The sequence below is a fragment of the Protopterus annectens genome, chromosome 13.part0 (assembly GCF_019279795.1).
Source record: "Protopterus annectens isolate FY-2018-M chromosome 13.part0, PAN1.0, whole genome shotgun sequence".
Lineage (NCBI taxonomy): Eukaryota > Metazoa > Chordata > Ceratodontiformes > Protopteridae > Protopterus > Protopterus annectens.
In genome coordinates, this window is record NC_056747.1 from 611,286,210 (window position 1) to 611,311,686 (window position 25,477).

Sequence of the window (25,477 nt, forward strand, 5' to 3'; positions counted from 1 at the left end):
GTGCGTGTGAGTGTGCCTTCTGTGGAAGGTTGGGTGCCGGGCTGGCAACTCGACACTGTAAAACTCCACTGCCAATCAAATGTGCGGACAAGGTGATCCGCTGTGGCGACCCCTAACCGGGAAAAGCCGAAAGAAGAAGAAGAAACTATTTTGCTGTTTGAGACCACCATTTGTCCTGCACTTTGCATTTTCTAGTACTTGTGTATTTTACAGCATAAGCTAGATTCAGGTATGCAGAATCTTGACTACTTGGCATTATCTGAGCATTAAAACTAGCCATCGTACGTTGAGAGCCCCTGCACACTTCTGGCAGAAGAGTGTACCCAAGGACTGATCTGAGTTGAGGATTGTTGGAATAAGGCTCAGTACTGAGCAGTTCCATTGGCCAGCTTGTTTGAAAATAGCTTAACTAAGCTGTGCATCACGCAACAGGGGATAGTACTTCCTGTTATAGCCAGAAAGACTTAGAAAGTCGATTTTTTTTCCTAGAGAGCTGCTTGTGAGCCATCTTAGGCTTTCCTGTTTCTCTGTGTGCTGCACAGCTGCGCACTGCTGCCTGGCGAGCAACTCAGCTGTGCATTTTTTTTTGGGCATTGGTGCAGGCACTTACTCCCATACCTCCATAGTTTAGTTGATTCTACTAGTCTCTCAGCAGAACCAATTCCATCCAGCCCTGTCCCCACTACTTACTACAGAACAAACCTGACATAATGGACAGACAGTTTCCCACCGTTTCTTCAGTCAGCCTGATGGACATGGGCATCCTGAGGCAATGCAGTAACTGCCTCATGTATACTGACAACTCATTACTACTAAAATGTACTAATAAAATATGTGAGAGATGTATCTGTTAATGCTCTCTCTGTCTCACGAAACAGCAAATTAGATAACAAATAGGTTGTCAGCACACACACTTCATATCTTCCACAAATAGGCAACAAAACACGCAAATCCACATACACGGATGCACTCACTAGAAGTATACGAAAAAGAACAGAGACCTCCCAAACACAAGCCGACCATACACAATGCATTCCCAGCAGCATCCACTACACATGTAAACACACAGTGTCTCACCCAACATGCCTCTAAGGCAAAATACCTCAAACCGAAATGTCTTGGTCATAGGCTACTCCAAAGTGAGACTCACAAATGTCCCACTCTCCAAGTTGGACAAGGAAAAGGTCACGGTCAGTTGCCTGTTGGGTGCCAAGATCACCAAATTACACATAAGTTCAAGTCTCTCAGCAAGAAGTCCTGTTATGACTCTGTCATAGTCCATGTTGGAGTGAACAACTTGACACATACCTCACTGGACTATATGAAGAGAGACATGACTGATCTCGCTGATTATGTGTCACAGGCAGGTATGCCCTTAGCCCTAAGCAGCATTCTACCTTCACCCAGAATGATGCCGCACTGCCAACAAAAAATGATTGACTTTAACAGTAGGCTTAGCTTCTGGTGCCAATCCAGGGGGATCTAGTATCTGTAAGCCTGGGATGGCATGGTTGCAAAACCACACTGATTTGCCAGGTTACTGGGTAAGGTACTTGCCTCCCCCACAGTGCCTTTTTTAGGCAATGTCATAAGAACAAAATTCCAGATGTAAAAACATCTAGAGACAAACTCAAGGTTATGCTGCTTAATGCTAGGAGTCTAAATCAGAAACTGCACTCACTAAAAGAACTCCTTACCTTGGAAGACACAGATGTCTGCAGCATCAAATACATGGTTGAAGGCCACAGAGAGTACCCTGGCCATACAAGACTACAATACCTTCCACATGTTCAGACTGCAAAAAGAATGTGAAAGAACCAAAGGTGGAGGTGTATCCATCTTCATCAAAGACAAGTACACCTCAAGATTGGTTACACTGTACGACTCCCTAGAGCTACTCCAAGTCCAGCTAATTGTAGGAAACCCCCCCCCTTCCACATCATTGTTAGCTATAGGTCCCCCACCATGAACCAGGTAAACACACTGCCTACCTAGATGCACTTGAGTCATTCGCAGTGCAGTCAAACACCCTAGTCATGGGTGACTTTAACAATCCGTTTATATACTGGGCAACTAATACAAGCACTAATGCACTCGCTCTAAGGTTCCTGGTCTTTAAAGCAAATGCTCTGGAACATATAGTAGGTACCCCCACAAGGGTCTCGGATATCCTTGAGCTAGTGCTAACCAACATGGGGGATTGCTGCACTACCCCATGTGTGGGGTCCTCCCTGGTAAGGTGAGATCTGTTTCATTTGAAGTAACAGTCACAACTGATCCCCCCCCCCCCACACACACACACACACACACACACACACACACACACACACACACACACACCCTTGGAGGGAAAAAGTTTAAAACATTTCTCCAAAGCAAACTGTAGCCTCCTACGTAATGGTATAAATAGTTTCAAACCCTCACTCACCACCAACAGCAGTGTCTCCCATACTCAGGAGTACACTAATGTATTGTATAAACACTTATACAACTGTACAGACCTGGCCATACATGAGTGGATTAATTAAGTCAGGATCCTCACAAAAGAAACAAACCACCCTGGTTGGACATTCAGCATAAATAATTTATACAGCAAGAGAAAAAAAACTCCTGACTAAGAACAAGAGGGAAAGGTCTCAGAGGAAGGACACCCTCCAGAGCTTCAATAAGCAAATAAGACTTCTTGTTAAGTCCTACAAAGCTAATTTCGAAACCAAGTTAGCATCCCTGGCTAAGGATAATCACAAGGCATTCTATAACTACATCCAAAGGGAAGGCTCAGATTTGCGCTGAACTGGTAGTGGACAGTACCACTCGTACAGAACCTGTGAAAATTGCCAACCTGCTAGCAGACAGATTCAGTGAAAACTTCATTCTACTGTTACCACCAGTCATACCCTAAAATATACCCATCACCAGTCCTCTTCCTAGTATCTCCAATAAGTAGATCATAACCACCCTCTCAAAGGCTAAAAACAGCCTGTATGTGACCAGACAACATCCCTGGCTGCTTACTAGCTGGTCTAAAACAGGAGCTGGCTAAACCATCTGGTACTCTCTTTAACCACAGTCTAAGTACTGGCTTTGCCCCACCTGAATGGAAAACTGCAACTGTGATCCCTTTTCACAATGGGGCGTCCCTCAACCGCCCCCCGGGAATTATAGGCCCATAAGCCTAACCAATCTCATCTGTAAGGCCATGGAAAGAATCATCATGGACCTAATCAACAAGGATGTAGGAGACCTTCATACTCTTGACCCAACCTAATTTGGTTTCATTAATGGCAGATCATGCTTGTTAAACCTGGTGGACGTCTTTGAAAATGTCACCAAAGCCTTAGATGAAAGCGCCTTAGATGAAGGCAAAACAGTGCATACTGCCTATCTGGACTTAGCCAAGGCTTTTGACACCATCTCCCACTCGAGCATCATCGATAAACTCATCCAGCCAGGGATAAACCCATATGTCATTAGATGGGTAGCCAACTGGCTCACCGACAGAATGCATACAGTAAAAATAGGGGATTCTACCTCTATCAGCAGACCTGTTACTAGTGGTGTTCCACAAGGATTTGTGTTGGGTCCACTTCTGTTTGGCATGTACTTCTCAGAAGTTCAGGCAAAAATAGATGACCTGTGGCTTACCAAATTCGCTGAAGACTGCGAACTGTGTGCAGCCATTTATACTCAAAACAATGTTACCGTACTACAAAAAGGGCTTACACAGACAAATAATTGGTGCCAAAGCCATGGGCTCAAACTTGACACAAAAAATGTGTTATCATCCCTTTTGGTAAAGATGAAGTCCCAGCAAACTGCAACATTTAACAATACCTTCCTAAGTTGAAACCTAGTGGTGAGAAATTTGAAAATGCAGGTTGATAGCCTTAACTTTGATCATCATGTGTCCACAGTGGTGAAGAAGGCCCTCTATGTTGCCCATCTCATATAAAGAAATAGCATCCAAAATTAAGGAGGTTATAACTCCTCTGTACTCATTCCTTATTAGACCAGTAATAGAGTGCAATGCTGCCTTCTGTGTGTATCTCACCAGACACCTGCAGCAGCTGGAGAGACCTCAGAGGTTTCTCACCAAGAAAATTCAAGGCTTTCATCACCTGATCTACATGGACAGACTGAAGGCACTGTCACTATGCTCTGTATCATATTAACTGCTTAGAGGTGACTTGTACCTGGGCTACAGAGCAATCTTGGACCCTGCCTTAATGGAAATGCACATCTGAAAATCTAATGGGACAAAACTCAATTGCTCTAGAGACCTTAACCTAGTCTGCAACATAAACAGGACTTGCTGGAGAGACAGATATATCTTCAGAGGGTGCCATTCAGACTCCCAATTCAAGTTAAACAAAGCTCCTCAATAACCTTATTTAAGCATAACCTGAACAATTGGATGGGTAAATTCACACTGGGCATTTCTCCTATGTCCCTCTTGGATAGCAACAGTCAGTACTGATCATAAATTTGCATTTTAATGTAGGCTATTTCTCATGGTCTTGGAGAGAAACAAGGGTAAAACATGACTAGGCTTGTAAAGACCCTAGGGCCAATAGCCTAGTAACCTCCTATGATCTGAAGTGCATACTAGGGTAGAATTGTCAGTGTACTGCATAAGGGAAGCTTGCTGAGAGGATTTATGTAGATTTTGTGAATATATTGTAGAGTAGAGGGCAGAGAATGGAGCCCTGTGGCGCGCCAGTATTGACAAAAAGGAAGGAAGAAAAGATGGAGAGCCATTTAACAGACTAGTATCTCTAAATTAAGTGTTCATGAAACTATAGTAGTGTGAATTGTGATAGCCCTAGGGCAGACAGTTGATGGAAGAGTTTTTGGTGCGAGACTAGATCAAAAAGCATTTGAGATCAAGGAATACAGAGGCAATGAGGTTGTGCTTGTGTCTGGCTTTGTTTATAGTGTCTGTGAAGGTTATAAGAACATGGTAGTGATATGGGTGGGTCTAAAACCATGTTGTGTGGGGGAAAGGAGTTTTTCCCTGAAAGATATGTTTGGGAAGTTGTGATTGTCAAAATTTCTGAAGAAGTGCAAACAGGATAATGTGGCAATAAGACTGAAATTGGTTACGTCAGTTGAGATTTGTCCATTATGAAGGGGATAATGAATTTTTTCCATAGAGAAGGAATGTATGATTCTTTGATAGATGTTAATTAGGACAGACACAGGATAGACTATGGAACTGGCAGTTAGCTTGAGGTATTCTGCTTGGAGATTATCTGCTGAAAGAGAACAGGTAAACTATTTTACATAAAGTTATAAAACTGTCAAGATACAGTTACAGTCCATAAAACTGCCAAGAGTAGACCAGACAGCCCTTTGGAATATAATTTAGGAAGAAGATAGTTTTCTTCCTCTTGCCAATTTTTATTTACAAAGAACATTCATTTTCAGTTTGTTCATGCTAAACATTGCATCTTAGATTACCAAGTTCATCCACTTCACTGGTCAGAAGTGGTCTCCTGCTAGGTGTCGACATGGCAAACAGCTCTCCTCACATAGCTCAAGCTTTTCTCCTACCTCTCTTATTGTACTCCTGCTCCCATGTTTCTCAAGATATTTGCCACAACTTCCAAGATGGCTGCACATTGAGTAACAGCTTATTTATAGCTCTCCCAGTGTGAAAACAAACTCAGCAGAGAAGGCCATTAGACTTGTGTGTATGGGTAAATTTCAGTAACTGGCTAGTAAGTGCAGTGTCTGGATGCCAGGAATAAAGAATTATAGAAGACCTGGAAAAATATCGTCTACAGAAAGTGAGAAAGAAACACTGACTTGGGGAAAGTTCTGCAGCTGTTCATCAAAAAGCAGTGCAAACTGTAGGCATGACATCCAGTAACCTACAGGTAGATACAAGACAACTGCATACAGACCTGGTTAAAATAAGCAAAACACTAATGGAGTATATCGACACAAACAACAAAAGTCTGGAAAAAATGCAAGAAGCTTTAAGCAGATATTCAAATGAGATGATAAAGCTTCAAACATCTGAGGTCAAAATAAAGAAAATGCTGGCTGAATATGGAAGGGATGTTTCAAAAAATAATATTATTAGAGGACAGAGCACGTAGGGAAACCTTGAGATTTTCAGCTATACCAGTGAAGTTGGAAGGAACAGACTGCATTAATTTTATGAAAACATGCATAAGCAGCTGGACTGGTATTCCACAGCAGGAGCTTTTAGTTGAAAGAGCACATTGTGTGTCTGCTCCAAACCTAGCTATAAGAAAGCAATCTAGACCTTTAATAGTAAAGATGCAATACTACCAGCAGGAGGAGTTGATTCTGACAAAATCATGGCAGAAGGGCAAAGTACTAAAAGTGGGAGACAGCAGAGTGTTTGTGGAGAATGATTACTCATTCTACACCAGACAGAAGAGGAACAAATGTATTCCAGTATTCAGGGAATGCCAAGATGCAGGTGTGAGATTCAAACAGCTGTACCCAGCTCTCTTCAAGGTATTCTTCCTTGGAGGGACAAAATCATTTTCTGATGCAGTGCATGTTACAAAAGTTTGTCCAACAAAAAGTAAGCTGTGAAACAGAAGGCAATTCTGTTTCTTCTTGTTCTGGTAATAAAGACCACAGAGGGACTGTACCTGTGAAACCTTTTCAAAATTTTCAACGGAAAATGTTGGAGAGAAGGAAGGAAGCATGAGAGTTGACTAGAAGAATCAAGAGTACATTGGAAATGAAGCAGAGACAGGATTTCGGAGATGAGTAGTAATAAAACCAGTAACATAATATGGATTACAATGCAATAATTATATTTGTGAATTGTGACAGATTAAAACAATCTGGAAATATTGGACATTTTCAAAATTTGTTGGACTTGTGGGGACTCTTAGGCATATGCCCTACTTCACATCATTAATGTTTAGAAAAGTGCTTTGGGGAGGTTGAGGAGGGGAAAAGGAGAGAGAAGTATAATTGTAAGTAAAGTTTTTTTCTTAGTTCCAGTTTTGTGGCATGTGGTTTTCTCTACATGCCTGTAAAGTTTTTTTCAGTTATTTTTAAGTGTAATGGGAGTTGTAAACAGGTGCTGCTGTTTTTTTCTTTCTCCCTTCTCCCTCTCGTCTTGTTCAATTTTAAGGAAATGTAGGCACTGCAATATATATAAAAAAGCCCAGTTAAAAAGCATGATAAAAGAAAAATGAATGTGCTTTTTCTCATTCTTGTATGGAGATGTGACTGGAATAAAGACCTTAGACTGATTTAATAAGTTTTAAGAGAGAGCAAGTAAATAAAAAAGAAGATTGACTATTATGAGGCTTTTTTTAGAAAATTAGATGCATGCTTTATAACAATTCTGCACCTGGTCCCATGGAAACAGTGTGATAAAATGAAGCTGACTGCCTGGCTCTCATGTCTCTATGGAGACAATCTGATAAAGAGAAACTGGGTGCAGTCTGGTGGAGAGTGGCTGAGGAAAAAAGAGAAGAGAGTAATTGGCTAGGAGACCATGTTCTGTGAAAGCATTCAGGGGTTTCCCAAAGTAGATAATGTTCTGTGAAAACATTCAGGAGATTTCCCAGCTGGAAGAGCTATAAAGATAAGACAAAACCAGTTGTAGTAGAAGCACAGGCTATTCTATACGTCTTAGCATGGATGACCTTTCTTTTCGGTTAACTCGGGTCTCTTTGTGACTGTCAGTTTGAGACTTTTGTTCCTATTAGGAGGGTAAAACAGTATTTGAAGGTGTAGGTAGTTTTGTGTGTTTGTAATAAGGTAATAGGTTTTAGGGGATTTTGGGCAGTGTTTTTCTTGAGTGCTTTCAGTAAAGCAAATAGTTTTATAAGATGTGACATATGCTCAAATGTGTATGACAAGAAACAGCTGGATAAAAAGTTCAACCTGCCAAACAGTGCATACATGTAACACACAAGCTGGAACTAGACATTTAACAAAAAAGGTGTTGCACATAGAAGGTGGGAATAATAACTGTTTAATATAATGATGCTTTCTATAATGCCTTTCAATGTAAATGGCCTCAGATAAGAAAGAGTAATGAACTATATTAACAAATATAGAGTGCAAATAGCAATATGACAGTAGACACACTTAGAAGGAACATGTGAATTTGATAAAGAAACGTTTTCAGGGTGGTTATTCAGCGGAATACCTGGGACAAAGGAAAAGAGGAGTACTTATATTAATTACAAGAGGAACTCAATTAGTGACAAAAGAAGATGAAAAAGATGATAATGGCAGATTTGTAGTGCTAAGGGGCTAAAGAGGAGGATTGCACTGGCATGTATTTACATTCCACCTAAAACTTCTATAATGGAGCTTGAAATTCTAGGAGAAATATTACTTATAGGTGGGGACTGGAATTTGATTTTCAGCAGTGAAGATGTGTCTGGGGGGGACGGAAGGGAAATATAACAAAGGAGGGGAGATTTCTGAAGACATTTATGAAAGTATTTTGCATGGAAGATGTGAATTCAGGAGTTCAGAGTGAATTTACATATTCCCCAAGATGTAAAACAGGGCAAGGCTAGACAGAACTTGCATTTTACAGGAACATGCACATTTGATTGAAGGTATTGATACCCACCCAATAACTATTTCAGATCATACCACAAATAATAGGTAAAATAAAAGCACAAGGGCAATGAAATTAAAATGAGACATTGCCACTTTCCTATCTATCCATTGGAAAGCGAGGAATTTAAGGAATGGGTAGTGAAGATTATTCAGGAGCTGTTAGAGAGGATAGATTTTTTTCTGAAAATATAGCTAGGGTATGGGATACAATTAAGTTGGAGTTTAAAAATAGGGTGGAAATAAAATAAAGGGAGCTACGGTTAAGAAGTAATAAGAATTATTTAGAGGGACTGACAAGTGTGAAAGTATTGCAGAACAGGGAGAATCTCACAGAAAAAGAAGAGGATCAACTGCAGAATGCTAGGCAGAAAATAAGAGATTACTTGGTAATATGCACAAGCTTAGAAAGATTACTGTTAAGCAACTGTTTTTTGATAACACTAGAGCATAAATTTTTTGGCACAAATTTGGCAACAGAAAGTCGAAAAGACTGTCGCCAAACTTAGGGAGCACATAACAAAGAAGGTAAGAAGAGATCCTGTAGAGGTATTAGAAATATTTCTGAAATTCTATAACAGTCTCTATAAAGCAGAAAAATATGATAATCATGAAAAGATACAAATGGAAGTGTTTATGAAGAATTAAACATGCCAAGGTTAGAGGTAGATGAGACTCAATTACAAACAGTTAAGGTAGGAGGAGATGAAAGAAAAATTGTGATATATAACCAATCTACAGGAAAGTCCCCCAGGAATAGATAGTATTCCTGTGGAAGTTTGGAAGCTAGGAGGAAAAAACTGATAATGATCTGAAAGGTTGTGTTTAACAGTATCTTAAGAGGAAGGAGTAGTACCACCATCCTGGAAGAAAGCAGTGGTAGCTGTAATGCCTAAAGAGGGTAAGGATCCATCAGATTTAGCTTCATACAGGCACATTTCAATACTAAACCATGATTATAAAGTGTTCGTATCTGTAATGGCTATAAGAATGGCAAAAGTTATGCCAAAACTGATAGATATGGATCAGTTTGGTTTTGTGGAGGGCAGGCAAACATTTGACAGCCTTAACAGAATATTGATGATCCAGAGGGAAGCAGAATGTAAAAAACTGCCATTGTTGTTGGTGGGTCTTGATGCAGTGAATGCATTTGACAGAGTAAGCTGGGACTTTATGAGCAGGGCAATGGAAGCATTTGCATTTCCAGAAAAAAATATAAGGTTGATTAGGCGAACACATGAGGGATCAGTGGCGAAAATTTAAGTGGGTGGGGTCCTCTCTGATAATTTCTGCTTGAGCAGAGGAACCAGGCAGGGGTGTCCTCTTTCCCCTTTATTATTTGCATTATATTTAGAACCATTGGCAAGGAAAATAAGGAACTCAGAAAGTCAAGGATATAATTGGTATGGTAATCAAGAAAAGATTGCTTTATTTGCAGATGATATTATTTTGTACCTGACAAAATCAGAAAAATACATTACAGTGTTGTGGAACATTTTGAGATAGATGGTGATCTTTTCAAGATACAAAATTAATTAAGCTAAAACAAAGGCAACAGTGGTAATTTGTGTACCCACACACGAACTTGTTGAGGAGTACCCATATTTATGGGGACATGATAAAAGGAAATATTTAGTAGTATGGATTAAAAATTATTCTAGTGTGGCAGCTAAGGATATGTGGGAAGAGACTAAACAAAAGATAATATAAAAACTGAGAAAATGGAAGGTTTGTTATATCGGTATTGATAGTAAGATACAAGCAGTTAAAATGTTTGTAGTCCCTTTATTGTTATACCCAAGTCAGGTATATTTTTGTCAACTAGAGGAGAAGTTGTGGGTAGCAGTTAATAAAGAGCTGAAGGACTTTATCTGGAAGAGGAAGACGGCAAGAGTCAAGTGGGATAAGCTGATTCTTCAGAACATAGTGTATTGGGATTGCCCAATTCAAAGGGGTATTTCAGAGCATACACAGTTAAGACTCCTATACATAGCACAAGTGGAAAAGTATAATTCAAAGTGGAAAGGGATGATGATGAAACACAGTGGAAGCTCAGGAAAGGAGGAGAGACCAAGATTTTGGATGCAGGCCTTTAAGGAGAATTACAATAATCTTGCAGAATATTATATTCATAAAGCAGCAGAAAGTATTCTAAGAACTAAACCAACACAGGAATGGAGAAGGGAGATTCTGCTGATAGGGATGACTGCAATTAGGGATACAGACAGTAGGCAAGAGGAGGCCGGAATTTATTGGCGAAAACTGGTGAAGGAACCAATGTATTGGAAGCAAATAACTAGAGAAGGAAAGATGGTAGAATGGGAAAATGCCAAAAATGTATTTGTACTACAGGTTAGAGATTCCCTTCCATGTCACGGATTGATATCAGACTATAGGCAAAGAGAAAGAAATAGGGGGTCCTAAATGAAAGACCTGCACTGGTAGAGATTTTAATAGACTCTAGAAACGAATCTATCATTAAAAAAGGAATAATTAGTAGAGCATATAAAACATTGCATGATAACTATAAGAATCAATCAGAGGAGGTTAGAAAGGATTGGGAAGAGAGATTGGATAAGCAATTCACAAAGAAACAGTGGGAGGATATGTCTCTCTCAGATATGCAACAGAATCTAAAAGATTTAGAATTTTTGCTTGGAAATGTTTACATAGATATTTTTATACCCCAAGTAGACTCAAGGGAATTTTTCCTTGGGCTGACTAAGTGTTGGAGGTGTGAAGGGGAAGAAAAAGGTAATTGGGAACATATTTTCTGGGAGTGCGGTGAGTTGGCAGACTTTAAGGATTCCCTGTGGGGGATGCAGTGTCAGAGATCCTAGGTGGGCAGATTGGTCTGATGAAGGAGATGATTTTTCTGAGCTATGATTCAGAATCGGAATTGCCTAGAACATGGTAAGGCCTTGCTGTGTCTAATAATGGTGGCTGCCAAAAATGCAATTACTAGAAAATGGAAATCAAAATCTAAACCAGCTATACTGGAGGTAGTGAATATAGTAACAGAGATAAAACAACAGGAATTGAGATCTTTAGAAAAGGGTAGGAGCAAACTACATAGGAAAAAATGGGAATTGTGGGAACAATACATACAAGGGAGAAATGAGGTCTAAAAGGCAGCAGGACTTAAATAAGCTATGTAATGTTTGAATGAGAAAGGCAGGAATTGAATAATTTATCTAATATTGCTTACGTTATATGAAGTATAGTAGTATATGAGAAATATAATGTTATGTTTGTATAGTTTGATTACTTTTATATGAATGTACTTTTGCCTGTGTCGCAGGTGATAAATTCAATAAAGGTGTTTATATAAAAAAAAAAAAAAAAAAAAAAAAAAGATGATATTTGACGGTGTCAAGAGAAGTCCTCACTGGCTTTTGAGGTAAGTGCATCTTTCTTCTTTGAAATGTACAGTTAGTTTTTCTAATCACCCTTTTCTTAAAACATTGTCATTTTGCATTTATAGATTAGATTTTTTCCCCCTTGGGTTGTTTTAACGTTTTTTTCCTATCCTGCCTTCCTTATCGTAGCCTGTGGAGCTTCTGTTAAAAGGCTTTTGTTTACTTGTAGTTATTGGATAATTGTGAGTGCGAGTGGATTAATAGATTTCTTAGTATGGAAGATTATATATATATATATATATATATATATATATATATATAAATAGTTAATCACTATATATTAATCAGATCAGTAGAAGTAGTGAACTTAAACTCGTTCAGTGTCAAAAAATAATAAAAAATATATAATTTGAAAAAATATACAGAATTACTAAGTATTCATAAGTAATCCAAGCAGGGTAGACAGTCTGTTTCCAGTTGAAAATCCTTTAAGTACACAGACAAGCAATCCAAGTAAAACAAAAATAACAATAATAGTTTCCTCACAAGCTTTCTTACTATATATAAATATATATATATATATATATATATATATATATATATATATATATATATATATATATATATATGTACTTTTTATCAGGCAAGGGAGTGGTTTATTGTGCTGTAAAACACAGTGGATTGGTATACATCTTAAATTCACATCCCTTCTCCCATCAGTGTGATATTCCAGCTGGTTCTGTCCTACTTAGTAGCTGTCATAATAATATAACCGGTATGTATTTAGATTATGTGGCACATCTTGTTTAACCAGATTATTAAGGCTGTGATTATTTCAAGACAGTATACTACATGGCTGGAAATATAAAAACCTTAGACCATTTGGCAATCTAAAAATGTGTATAAATAAATACATGTACATATACATTTTGCATGCAAAAAAAAAAATCATTGTACGAATCGTATTCTAGCTAATATAATAAGATTTTTGTAGGTAGTTTTTAGAGGTTTTGTACACAGACCTGAAGAAGTCTAGAAGGACGAAAGCGATCTTTGTTAACAATAGTTTACGGAAATAGAATATTATTTGTACAATGAGTTTTTTTTGCATGCAAAATGTATATATACATATATTTATTTATTTATATACATTTTTAAATTGCCAAATGGTCTAAAGTTTTTATATTTCCAGACGTAGTATATTGTCTTGGAAAAATCACAGCCTTAATAATCTGGTTAAATAAGATGTGCCACATAATTTAAATACATAAGGGTTATATTATGACAGCTACTAAGTGTAGGGCAGGGCCAGCTCGAATGTCACACTGATGGGGGAAGGGATGTGAATTTAAGATGTATACCAATACACTGTGTTTTGCAGCACAATAAACCACTCCCTTGTCTGATAAAAAGTATAGTTAGAAAGCTTGTGAGGAAACTATTATTCTGTTATTTTTGTTTTACTTGGATCACTTGTCTGTGTACTTAATGAAGGATTTTTGACTGGAAACAGACTGTCTATAATGATTCAACAATATTAATAAGGAAATTATTTACAACTTATGTTCAGGCGCAGCAGTTACTTCAAATTATTAAAAAAAAAAATCTAGGGACGGAATATACTTGACATTGTGATCCTAAGGAAATGACTGTTACTTTGTCAAGTTTTGCCACTATTTATGTACAGTGATCATGGGGTTATAAAAGTTAAATTACTCCTTGATTATGTTGCCAAACTGAAATGTAAACCAAAGTGCAGAGGATTAATAACAGACTATATAAAAGGATAAAAGTCTCTATGTAAAACTAAATGGAGAGATCTCTTCAGTCAAAAAAAAATGTGCAAGGAATGTCAGAAGTTTTGAAAGGGAAATTGAATACAGAAAAATAAAAAAAATGTTTAACATCAGGATCTTAGGCACACAAGGTCAGGAGAGTACATTTCCATAAGGGCAGGATACTTGAGCATAAGTGTAGTTGACTCGACCAGCTTCCTGTATTGGTACCATGTACCAGTGCCCCATACCTTTAGCTGTTGAAGTGAAGAGCACCAAAAAAAAAAAAACACTTGACTGTATTAATCCATTCGCTAGCTAGATCCACCCACTCCACCTGCTTTTACATTGAAGAGCAAAAAAAAGAAAAAAGTTCACTGTAATAAGCCATTGGCTTACTACAGATAGATCCATACAACCTCCACCCCAACCAGAGCAAAAAAAAAAAAAAAAGCACTTTACTCACAGCTAAACCTGGACATCAGCTTCCCTCCCCTGTCCGAAGACTCTGGCACCAAGCCACCTCCATTGGAAATCTCAACAGAATCACTGCTGCTTTGCTGCATTCTCCTAAGGAGTAATCAACTGTAGAGGTGGTCATCATTCAGGAACCTTCCTGAGGAAAAGATTGGGAAGCTTATCTTTGGAGAAAAGGAATTACCTTGATTTATGGAGTCCATACTGGCATCCGCCATGTCATTCTATTTGGTGAGGTCTGTCAGGAGCCCCTTGATGCATCATGGTTTGGGGTGCATGGTAGGGGTATTTCTAAAAGCTCAGATTGGCATATGTTTCCATTAACCTCACCCTGTCTAGGTCAGACAGGTCTAAACCCCATACTCTCTATCTCTTATTCTTTCTCTGGCCCAATATCAGCACAGAGAGTTTTGGAGCTGATAGTGCTCCCAGTGTAAACTTTTCTGTGTCACTACTAGTTAAGTTAATACCTGTAGGCACTTCATCAGCAGTTGAGAAACTGAAAAGATTGATAAATGAGACACACCCCTCTTTTGTTTCCATCGGTCTTCTGCTTTTGGCAGAAATCATGAACTCCACTGACAGGAGAGCATTGAAAAGCCTTCAGAAAAGTCTTCCCTCAGGGTCATCCCAGTCATCTTCTCTCCTCAGAAGACTCCCAAACTGTGATGTCAAGGAAGGGGAAGTATAAAAGGAGGCACTTGGGCTCCTCTGTGGAATCCCTAACAGAAGATTCAGATCTTGACAAGGAGCAGGGCTCTTCACAATCTCTACTTTTGACTCCAAATTGGGGAAATTGTAGAATTAATGAGAAAGAGAGGTACTTGGCCTGTTTACACCCCCCCCCCCTTTGAACAAGTCAATTCAGATGGAGGGTTTTTGATCTGCCCCTTGTACTAATTGGGTAGTTTTCTGAGCTGACTGCAAGATTGACTTGGTAGTGGGAAGGCATGGTAAGAGCCCGATATGTTTGAGGGCATTCCCGGGAAGCCAGACAGGATAACTGCATCTTCCTCAGGGCAGGCAGTATTGGAACATGGGCTCCTTTGCTGACTCTATGGATACATCAGTAGTGACCAAAAGGTAGCCCATAGACTGAAGCTTTAGCCATCCATACCCCAAGTAGATATTACAGAGTGGGGAATATAATGTAGAAGCGCCTTGCATGTCTGATACCTTTGCTATAAGGGCCTTTAATTACCTGATGCATATGAAAAGGCTGCAGTGTGATATAACAAAACCTATCTTCAGTGAACTTAAGCAACCAGTGACACCTGACACTTAGTTGGAGGTGCAGGTGTCCACTATGCTTCATATATTGACCCCGTTCCATGCACTTATTACATAATGTGGCTAGTGGAATGAGTAGAGCTGCCAGGAGAAACATCACCATGGGACTCGATTCTTGACTACAGCTTTGTAACTGTTCAGAGAACTTCAGTATGTCCTTCATGAATTCTACCTTTAATGGGTCATCACTTTTTGGCCCTAGCATGAAGAAGTAGGTTAGAGGGCAATACCTTATCTGTTGTGGGAGTACACTTCATAGCTCCCTAGCAAGTGTCCTAAGGACTTATGATTCAAAAAGTCCCACAAAGTCCTTTGACTAATTTCAGTACATAAACTTCCCATGGAAGATGTTGAAGAACCTTCAAGGGAGACTACCTCAGAGGCAGAGGTGCTCCACAGAATCAGGGTTCTACTGTCCCTTCAAAGCAACGGAACAGCTCCTTAGAATCTTGCCTGACTCCTCCACACTGGATGCAATCATAGGTCTTTTCTTTCTACATCAGGTTACATGGATGGCCCCTCACATAGGGAAAATTCTTCGGGGATAGGATCCAGAGACTTTTACTTTCTCCATCTTCCACTTTCCCAAACCATCTTCCTCTTCCTTTCCTAGGCATCCTACACTGTCAAAAAAGGCAGCAAAAGAAATGGTCTCAAACCTCATACACAAAAGAGCCATCCAAGAGGTCCAACCAGACCAGTAAGGTCCAGAATTTCTTCAAGGTTCTTTTTGGTTCCCAAGAAGTTTAAGGATATCAGGCCAATATTGGATCTCAGCAGTCTAAACCAATATGTCAGAAACAGATTTTAGATGGTCAAAGTGAAATCCAGGATTCCTTGTCTTCTGGGAGGTGATTAAATGTGCTTGTCTGATCTTAAGGACACACACTTGCACAGCAAAATCTTGGAACCAGTCATTATCAGTTTCCAGCCCTACCGCTTGGTCTCACAACAGCCCTCCAAGGTAGTTGCCAAGTGCATGATAGTGATAGTTTCTTGCATAACAACCTGAGGAATCTGGATTTTTCATACCTAGACAACTGGTTTCCTCATCTTTTCAACTAAGAAGTTACACATCAAGGCAAGGAACTATCTTCTCTAGCTTTGCCTGTCCCTAGAAATCTCCACAAACCAGGATAAGTTACAGCTGGAACCAGCTCAGACTCTACTGTTAAAGGATGCCATCTGGCCACTCTTTAATAATGAGCCAGTCTCCATCATGACTGAATTCTGTCTATTCAAACATGTGAATTTTCTCTTATGTTCCTTTCCTCCAATCATCTTGATAGCCATAAAGGTCTTATGCTTGATAGCAGGAACAGCATATTCAGTACCACATGCAAAATATTAAGTGAGAGTTCTTCAGTGGCCAGAAATACAGGATAACATGAACAAAACCCACAGATTGACATCCATATGCCGGATGCATCCGAGATGGTGGCTGGACAGCTGGAATCTCAACACATTCATCCCTTCTGTTCCTTTAGCCAAGATCACCATAGATGCTGCTGCAGAGGGGGCATTGAAGTCCAAGGAATTTGGTCTTCTCAGGAGACCAATCTACACATCACCATATTAGAGATGAGTGGTCCACCTAGTGTTGCAAACATTCCAGGACTTTCTCCCCCAGGGTGTGATATCTGTAAACACAGACAGCATGGCTGTGGTATGGTGTATAAATAGAGAGGGCACCAGATCATACCTTGTATGCCACGTGGCTTTGAGTGTGTGGTGATGGTTGTTCTCAATACAATATTTTTCGATAGCAATGCATATACTGGGATGGTTCAAGAACTTAGCAGAAAGGCTTATCAGATATGCCTTGATGCCGCACCAGCTGTCCCACAATCCTCTGGTAGCATGGGACCTGTTCTGTTGCTGGGGAAGGCTTAGTTGCATCCTGTTTGCAGTCCCCCACAATACAAATACAGCAACTTCCTTTCCATTGTACACCCATAGGGGCTCTCCCATGGGAGACTGTAGTCTACCAGTTGCTGTTGGTTTTTTTTTACACTTTTCCTCCACTCCTCTAATTATGAAATTCATCCAGAAAGCAAAGCTGTGCAGAGCAACAGTTGTTTTCTTAATCCCATTTTGGCTGTGATAACTGTCGTTTCCTCTAATATGGCCTTACCTCAGGCAGATATCCCTGCTCTCTACATCCCACTGTCGAGATCCATACTCATCGGCTCGATGGGCCTTATCTGGATATCACATAATTTCTACAGTTCCACTAATGGTTGGGGACCCAAATCTCCCTTCCAGGGTGGCTTCCAAGAAATAATCTTCAGCAGACTTTATAAGAGCAAATGGAACAAATTTTTCCTTTGGGCTACTCAGAGAGCTCATCTACTTTTCTGCCCGAGTCTGTTCAGTCCTCCATTTTCTGTAGTCTCTTTTTGTGCAGAATTTAGTTTCTCTATTATTAGTTTGTCAATAGTTTCTAATTTTTGCAGAAGAATTAATTTTCACTCGCAACTTAGTGCAGGAGACCTTGAAACTGCTGTGGTAAACAATTTCATAGATGTAGATTATGGTATCAAAAAAGAAAGGAAAACAATGAAGATATCCATCTTAGGAAGCTTGAACTGACCAACTCCTTTTTGGAAACACCTTGACTGTGAAGTGCAAAGTAAGATCTCAAGTGTAGAATCTCAAGTATGTGTGGGGAGTAGCTCTGAGAAGGTGGGTAACCCATTAGCATAGTTTTAATTGTGAAAGTACTTTGTGTTACTTTTTGTGTGTGTGTGTGTGAAGAGTTAAATGAGGATCTACAATGAGTCCAAGGTATTTATATTTAATGATGTTAGGGATAGTGTTGCTTTCATTGTCTACAATAATTACTTGTGGAATAGAAGCTACTTTCTGAGGTTTTCCACAAACAACCTAACATTTGATGTGATGTTATCAGTCTCACCTTTATTCTCACTTGTGGGTTGGATCCGATCCATCTCAGCCTTTTTCAAAAGTTCGATGCCTTCAGCAAAGCTCGTGGGCATTCTCCCTTACCCATAATGCAGTTCCTAAACCCTTAGATCTCATTTGCCACTCAGTGAAAGATGTGGTCCCTCTAGGAAGCTCTGGGCTAAGTGAAAGTTTATTTATATATTCTTTGTAATTTTTACTTAGTTTTTCCACTATTAACTAATTTAGCAATTTTTTACCCTTTTTTATGTCCATTTAAATTGGAGGATGTTTTGTTTGCCCGTGTGAGTGTTGTTCCCTCTCCTTTTCCAATGTCCATTTAAGTTAGAGGACATTCTTTAGCTTCTAACTCCATAATAAAAAAAAAGAAAAAGAAAAATTTTCTGTTTTTCCTCAATCCTTTTAATGTCCGATCCATGTCTTCATTCATTACCACAAGGTCTTGGATCCGAGCTGGCAATATTCAACAGATGGATCCAAGGCTCTGGCTCTTCCCTCTTCCATAATGCCCTGCTGCTCTCTGATTCCCAGATCTCCTTTGCCATGCATATGTATTCCTGTGGCTGGTTAAGTAACAAGCTTTGTACTTTTATTGTTATCTTTCTTAGTTTTGTAAGTTTATAGTATAGGGTAGTCTAGTTTTACAGCTTTTTATAGAGTAGATACCTCCCCTCCCGTTAGTTAAGTTATGTTAGTTTTGTGTGTGTGTGTGTGTGTGTGTGTGTGTGTGTGTGTATGGGCTTTGGCGCCCTTGTGCATTCTTTCAGCTAACAGAGCTTTATTTGTTGCTGTAGCTTTAGTAATAGTTATAGTATGTCTGATATGCCTGCATGATTTAAAAAGCGCTCCTTGTGCGGTCAGAAAATGCCTTATTGCAATACGCACAAGGAGTGTGTTTATTGCTTGGGTGGTGCTCATTTGTAGGTCGAGTGCGATCTTTGTGCCGCATTTAACCCAAGGGCTTCAGCAGAGCACTGCAGCAAGTTACTTCTAAAGGGTCTGGTGCAAGGGAGTCCTTTTGATTCCTCCTCAAAGGCTTCCTCTTCTGACCCGAAGAGGAAGACCCCTTCTTCTCAGCCAGTTCCCGCCAAGAAATTGTGGCTGTCCGATACCAAGTCCCCAGATCCAATCTCAGGCCAGTCTGCATCGGATACGAGGTCTTCGGATGGAAGAGCCATGGAGCTTTCAGTCAGAAACAGGTCATCTGGAGCTGACATTATCATCAGATCCGATTATAATTTTGGAGGAGCCTGCAGTCCCTTCCACCTCCAGACAGAGACCACTGTCTGCTCTGAGACATCTGATCCATTCCCCAGAGCCTGGCTGTAGGTCAGAAAGGTCTCCATTTAAGCTCACTCACATCTCTTCTGTCTCTAGATCTTCTAGGAGTCTTCTGCCCTCAGACATGGACAGGATGATGAGGAGTTTTCTCAAGTCCCAGATAGAGTTGGAGCTCCTGGGTTCTCCTGCCTATCTAGCCAAGGGAGCCTCCACCCCCCCCCCCAGCTTATCATTCTCCTTATCCAACCCCGTTTGGGTTTGAATTCTAGAGTCCAGGATGTTTGTGGCCAGATTCCAATGAGGCTGAGTATTCCCTTTTCCCGTCTCTTCTGCGGTCCCTGTCTTATTCTATTTCTCCATCCTATGAGAGGGGTGAGCCCCATGCCAGAGTGGTTGATGCTGGCTCCGTGTGTGTGTGTGTGTGTGTGTGTGTGTGTGTGTGTGTGTGTGTGGGGATCTTGAAGCATTTTTTTGGACCAATCCCTTTGCCTTGGCACTTCGACTTTCGATAGCTCCAGACTGGTATCATCTGGGGGTCACGGGGGCTGTTTTGGATGGTTCCTGATACATTTAGCGTAAGAAGTAACAATCTCGTTTCCTTAATGGTTATTTGAAAGTTGTAAAGGGTAGAGGCAGATGATACAAGTGGACAATGTTGGAATATGTCATTGTAATCAAAAAGTGACAGAGGAACCTGGTGATACTGAAAAAAATGTTTTTTATTCTTTATATGGTTGATAGAAAAAATTACTGCTAATCCATAGCAAAAATTGTTATCCTTGATGGTGGTCACTAATGAGGCATTTGAAGGATCTGGAATGTCCACTGTCAGTTGTTTAATGTGTTTCCAGAATAGGCTTAATAGTTAAGGAGGCCTATTTTTGCTTAGAAAGTTAGCTTAACACCATTTGTTGCAAGCCTAGTTTCTTTTTCTAAACAAGAGTAAAGTTTGATGCATATGGCTGTCATCTGGGGGGGTCTGCTTCCACTCTTTCCAAACATGGTCTCTTTTTCTTAATTTTTGGGTCATTTGTAAGTGAAGTGCAGTGCTGGCCCTGAGTCTTCTTCTGGTGGCTGGAAGTAGTGCATCTTGAAATACAGTATGTGGAAGTGCTACTGATGGATCAGGACTGGTGTGTACTGGGGACCAGTCAGTTCAGTCTTGGTATAAGACAGGAGTATGAAACTTGTGGTCTGGGAAGGACCTACCTATTACTGTTTGGTGGTGGGTGCTCTTCATTATCCTAAATGACCTAGGTGGCTAAGGAGAGATGATCACTACTACTGTTAGGAATGACCTGTATTTGGAGGCATCTGTGCTTTATATTGGTTAATATCTTGTCATGAGCAAAATTATTACCTAACAATTGAGTTTAGTTTGAATAGTGATGGAGGGCTAGAGGCACTGATATTTAAGTTTTCCAGAATGATCATGTTGTTGGAAAGGATTTTGTGAAAATTTGTAGAAGGATATTTTGCAAGTCTGCTATATTAGAGGGATCAGTGGGTTGGGGGGGTTGGAATGTAAACCATACCTACATAGATTTTGGTGTGGCCACCTGTTAATCCAGCACCCACTTTGGGCTCCTGTTACCTGTAGTATTAGCTTTAGAAAATCTATTATGTTGAAAAAAGTATTGAGTTCCATTTGCCGCATGCCCTTCACCCCCTTGTCTAGAAGTGCGATCTAGGGTTATTACTTCTGTTAATATTACAAATGTAAGACTCTGATGGACAGGAATTATCCCTTATCCGTGTGTCTTTGAAATGCCTGCTGTATGTGGCTGTTCTGTTGTTAAGAAAGCTTCAAGTGTGGACTATTTGTTATTCAGGCTACCTGCATTTAACTGAAAAGGCTAGTATTTTAATTAGAAAAGGTATTAGGTCATATGTTGTCACAGCTTATTCTGTAAATAATACAAAGAAACTGCAGATAGTCCTAAATTAGAGTCAGATTCAGTCAGGAAGCTGCAAAAGTGAGTACCATTGTTACTACTTGATTTTTTTGTTTTTTGTTTTGTTTTGTTGTTTAAGATCCCTCAGAAACTTATTTTACAGGCACTTATTTTCTATCCTTAACTATGGTGCACTGTTATTTTAGCAAGTTGTTTTTAAATTATTTTCCAGGACATATATTTCAAGCCTCTGTTTAACATCTTGTAGCAAGATGAATATGATGATCTATATTTATGAAACTTTGTTAGGGAATTTTCTTACAACCATTGTTAGCTCTTTGCTTACAGTTTGATGTATTGACTGTTTTTATGTTTTGTTTTTTAATGTTTATTTAACTTGGTTATGGCTGAAAATGACCTGTTTTGATTTAGTCCATTTAACCTGATTAATAAATTCCCCAGCCTTATAATTCAGGGTCTGCTGGTACAGACCCACTGTCCTATCTTCTGTCATTAAGATTTTTTCCCCCCTTTTATGTTCTTTTTCTGTGGAAACGTTAACCTAAGTTTAGAGTTTTTCACACTTCCTTGTACTGATCTTTAGGAGCTCCAGATATAAGGCAAAATGACTGCTCTTGCTTGAGTCTAGCTGTTTTGAGGGTCTTACTGCCAGTCTCATAATTTGCAGTTTTGATTAACTTTGTAACATTCTCCCAAAGGTATGCTTTATAAAGAATTTGTTTTGCTTTTCTTTTCCCCTTTGGTATGTTACTTTAGCTCTAGATTTAAGTACTATAATTGCTGTGTTGCTATTTTGTTCTGTTGAATTTTTTTTTTCTTTTTGCTTTGTTGTGGCTTATTATTTTACACCTGAAAATATGTACTTTGTATACCATGTTTTTACTTTGCTTTTTCCCAGTCATCAAAGCTAAATAACGAACATTTTGGCATGCTTAGACTGATGATGATAATTTTGCCATCCGTTTGGTAGCCAGTATCATTCCACAGTGTTACCATATCCTAATTGGTTTCCATTGTAATCATCGTGATAGAACTGAAGTATGTGTGAAATCCATTGTGTGTGATTACGGTCTCTTGTCTGTTGCTTTCAGGTCAGGAGAGAATGATGTTGAATATAGCAGTAACCTGGAGTTGGAAGAAGGCGAGTTGCTGGATGATGCAGCTGGAGCAGCAGGTACATCATCATTACTTGAAAGTAAATATAGAAATTGTCCCATTGTTTTTAGAAGTTACATTGTTTGGGCCAAAGCAAATTTAGGTATCCTGATATGACTGTAAGTAGACTTGATCATAGGAAATGATTTTCATTTTGAGTTGCTTTATATTTATTAATTCATGTTGACTTGTTGAACCAGTATATGTACATGCCCTTATAATGTTTATATATTTTTGAATAGATGCAAGAGAAAGTGAAATATTAGAGCTGATTTTGTCTTCTGTGTCTGCCTTAACATGTGGAATGTCAGAGCTAATTGGATCCAAGACTGACAACTAGGACTTTGTGTTCGAAGCTGAAACTCCTGTCTATAATGCACCACTGCATCTAGGCTTCCCAGATCTCGTGTACTGCTCTGAATGACAGACACGGTTTATTGAGCTCTATATTTAGGACTGTCTTCTGTTACTCTCCTTTAGTAAATAGGCTGTTGTCTTTTTTCTGGTTGATTGGAATTTTTCTTTTTGCATAGCTTTGTCTGAAAAGGCTTCTGGCTTCAAAAAGTGTGTGGACTGTGGGCACAAGTTGCCCCTGTAGGGCCCACAGAACACGTGTGCTTACTGTTTAGGGGCTGCTCACTTGGAAACTATGAGGCCTGTGCTTCTTTTGGGCCAAGGGCCTTAGCAGATAGGTGCTCCAAGATGGATCTTATGGGGCTTCTTTCCACTTCTTCTGTATCTAGCCCCACTACCTCTGGGTCTGTGTCTGCTAAGAAACCCAACTAGGATAGAAAAGAAAAAAGTACACAAAAAAGAAAAGCAGGGATACAAAATAGGAAGAAATCTTCAGATTCTAAAGTTTTGGAAGAATTAGCATGGAAGACCCCCCCCCCCCAGGTCCTCTTTTCCCTTGGTTCAGTGCTCTGATCTGGTGTCAGAATGGCACCTGTCCATATCTCATGTTTCATCGGCTCTGATATCATTACTGTACTGGTCCCTATCCTTGGTGGCCACAAGTCCCATTGCAGGTCCTATATCATATCCATATCAGTACCAATTTCCAGTACCTGCTGTTGCGCTGCAACCTTTTTTTTCCCCTGGAACCATCACCTCCTCAGATCTGGTTTGCCTGTTTTAGGGCTCAGCATAGGATGTCAGATCTGACTGTATCCTAGGCCAACATTTAGGACATTTAGGACTTTGGCTGGTTCCCACTCTAGATGATCTCATGGACGTTGTGTCTCAGAGGTCATGGAAAGAACCTGACATGGTGGAACATATCCCTAAAAAGTTTGATAAGATTTTGGTCCCATCAAAGGACAGGGCAGATTGGAGCAAGGGGTCAGTGGTTGACACTATTGTGGTAGCCAATTGCTTAAGACGTCTTTGGTAGCCTCCTTCGGGTGTGTAAGATCATCTAGAAATATTAGAGAAGTAGATTTGGACAAGATGATATGGACCTTTTTGAAGGCACAGATTGACTTGGGGATCATTCTTTCCATCACAATCCCAAGAGTAAAGAAAGATGGACAACCCCACACTTGTGCTGATCCAAATCTTGGATCCGGTGGCCATGTATCTGACTCTTGCCCACAAAATTTCCCTTGTTGGTGCCAAACACTTCACTCTTCAGCACCATTGACGACCCTGATGCATTTGACTAAGTCTTTTTCAGAGACAATGCTGTTCAGGAGTAGAGAGGTCAGAGCCAGTGGCCCAGGGTTGACTCTTTTTGAGATGTCACTGCCCCTTGGTGCCTCAGCCTAAGACTACTCTGTGCTGATCTTAGTCTCTGATACTAATAGGTGTTTGGCTGTGGGCAGCACTCCTTACAGGTCTTCAGATCCCAGGTGGTCCTTCTCTAATCACCTGGCCTCTGCATTGGCTTTTGAGTTTATGGAGAGGATTCTTTCTCACTCTGGAGTAGGGGAACCACATTCCGTCCTTTTGTTTAAAAAAAAGAAATCTTTATTGAACTATCTCTTATGACGTAGGCAATCATACATTTATAAAAATGAAAAAACATATTGACATGTTTTCAGATACAAGCATTCTGCATGAGCTATAGTCTTCTATACAGTCACTGTCAATCAAACATTACATTATGCATTCAATTCCTGCCTTTCCTTAAACCTCATTCCTACTCCAAAACATTATTCTCCATGCATTGTTCCCACAATTCTAATTTTTTTAATGTAATTTGCTCCTACCCTTTTACTAAAGATCCCACTTCTAGTACTTTTATCTCTGTTACTATATTCACTTCTGGTATGTTTGGTTTTGACTTTGATTTCCATTTTCTATTAATTGCTTTTTTGGAAGCCACCAGAATTAAACTCAGCAAGATCTTACTATTTCTAGGCAATTCCGATTCTTTATGACAGCTCAGAAAATCATTTAGGTTCATAGGTTCATAAGATGTTACTAGGCTATTGACCCGAGGGTCTTTACAAGTCAAGCCGTTCAATCCCAGTATAATACTAGGTGTGAGCTATTGTCTAGCTCAAGGTTTTCTAGCAAGGACTACCATGTCCAGGAGAGAAGCCGGGGCAATTCCTGACAGAAATTACGATTTCCCATCCAGTTGTCCAGATTGTGCTTAAACAGAGTCATGGAGGTTCTCTGCTTGATATGGATTGGAAGCCTATTACAGAGGAGTAGCAACCTCTGCGAGATGTATCTGTCTCACCAGCAGGTCTTACTTATGTCGCAAGCTAGACTG

At 39.7% G+C, this 25,477-nt stretch overlaps 1 protein-coding gene across 2 annotated transcripts in view; it reads left to right on the top strand.

Moving 5' to 3' along the window:
• The window catches only part of TRIM37 (tripartite motif containing 37), a 2,575,817-nt gene that overhangs the window by 1,613,115 nt on the left and 937,225 nt on the right, over nucleotides 1–25,477 (top strand). For both annotated transcript variants that reach the window (XM_044054277.1, XM_044054276.1), the window contains exon 18: nucleotides 22,692–22,774. In XM_044054277.1, coding sequence (XP_043910212.1) covers nucleotides 22,692–22,774 — 83 coding nt within the window. The remainder of the gene's footprint in view (nucleotides 1–22,691; nucleotides 22,775–25,477) is intronic.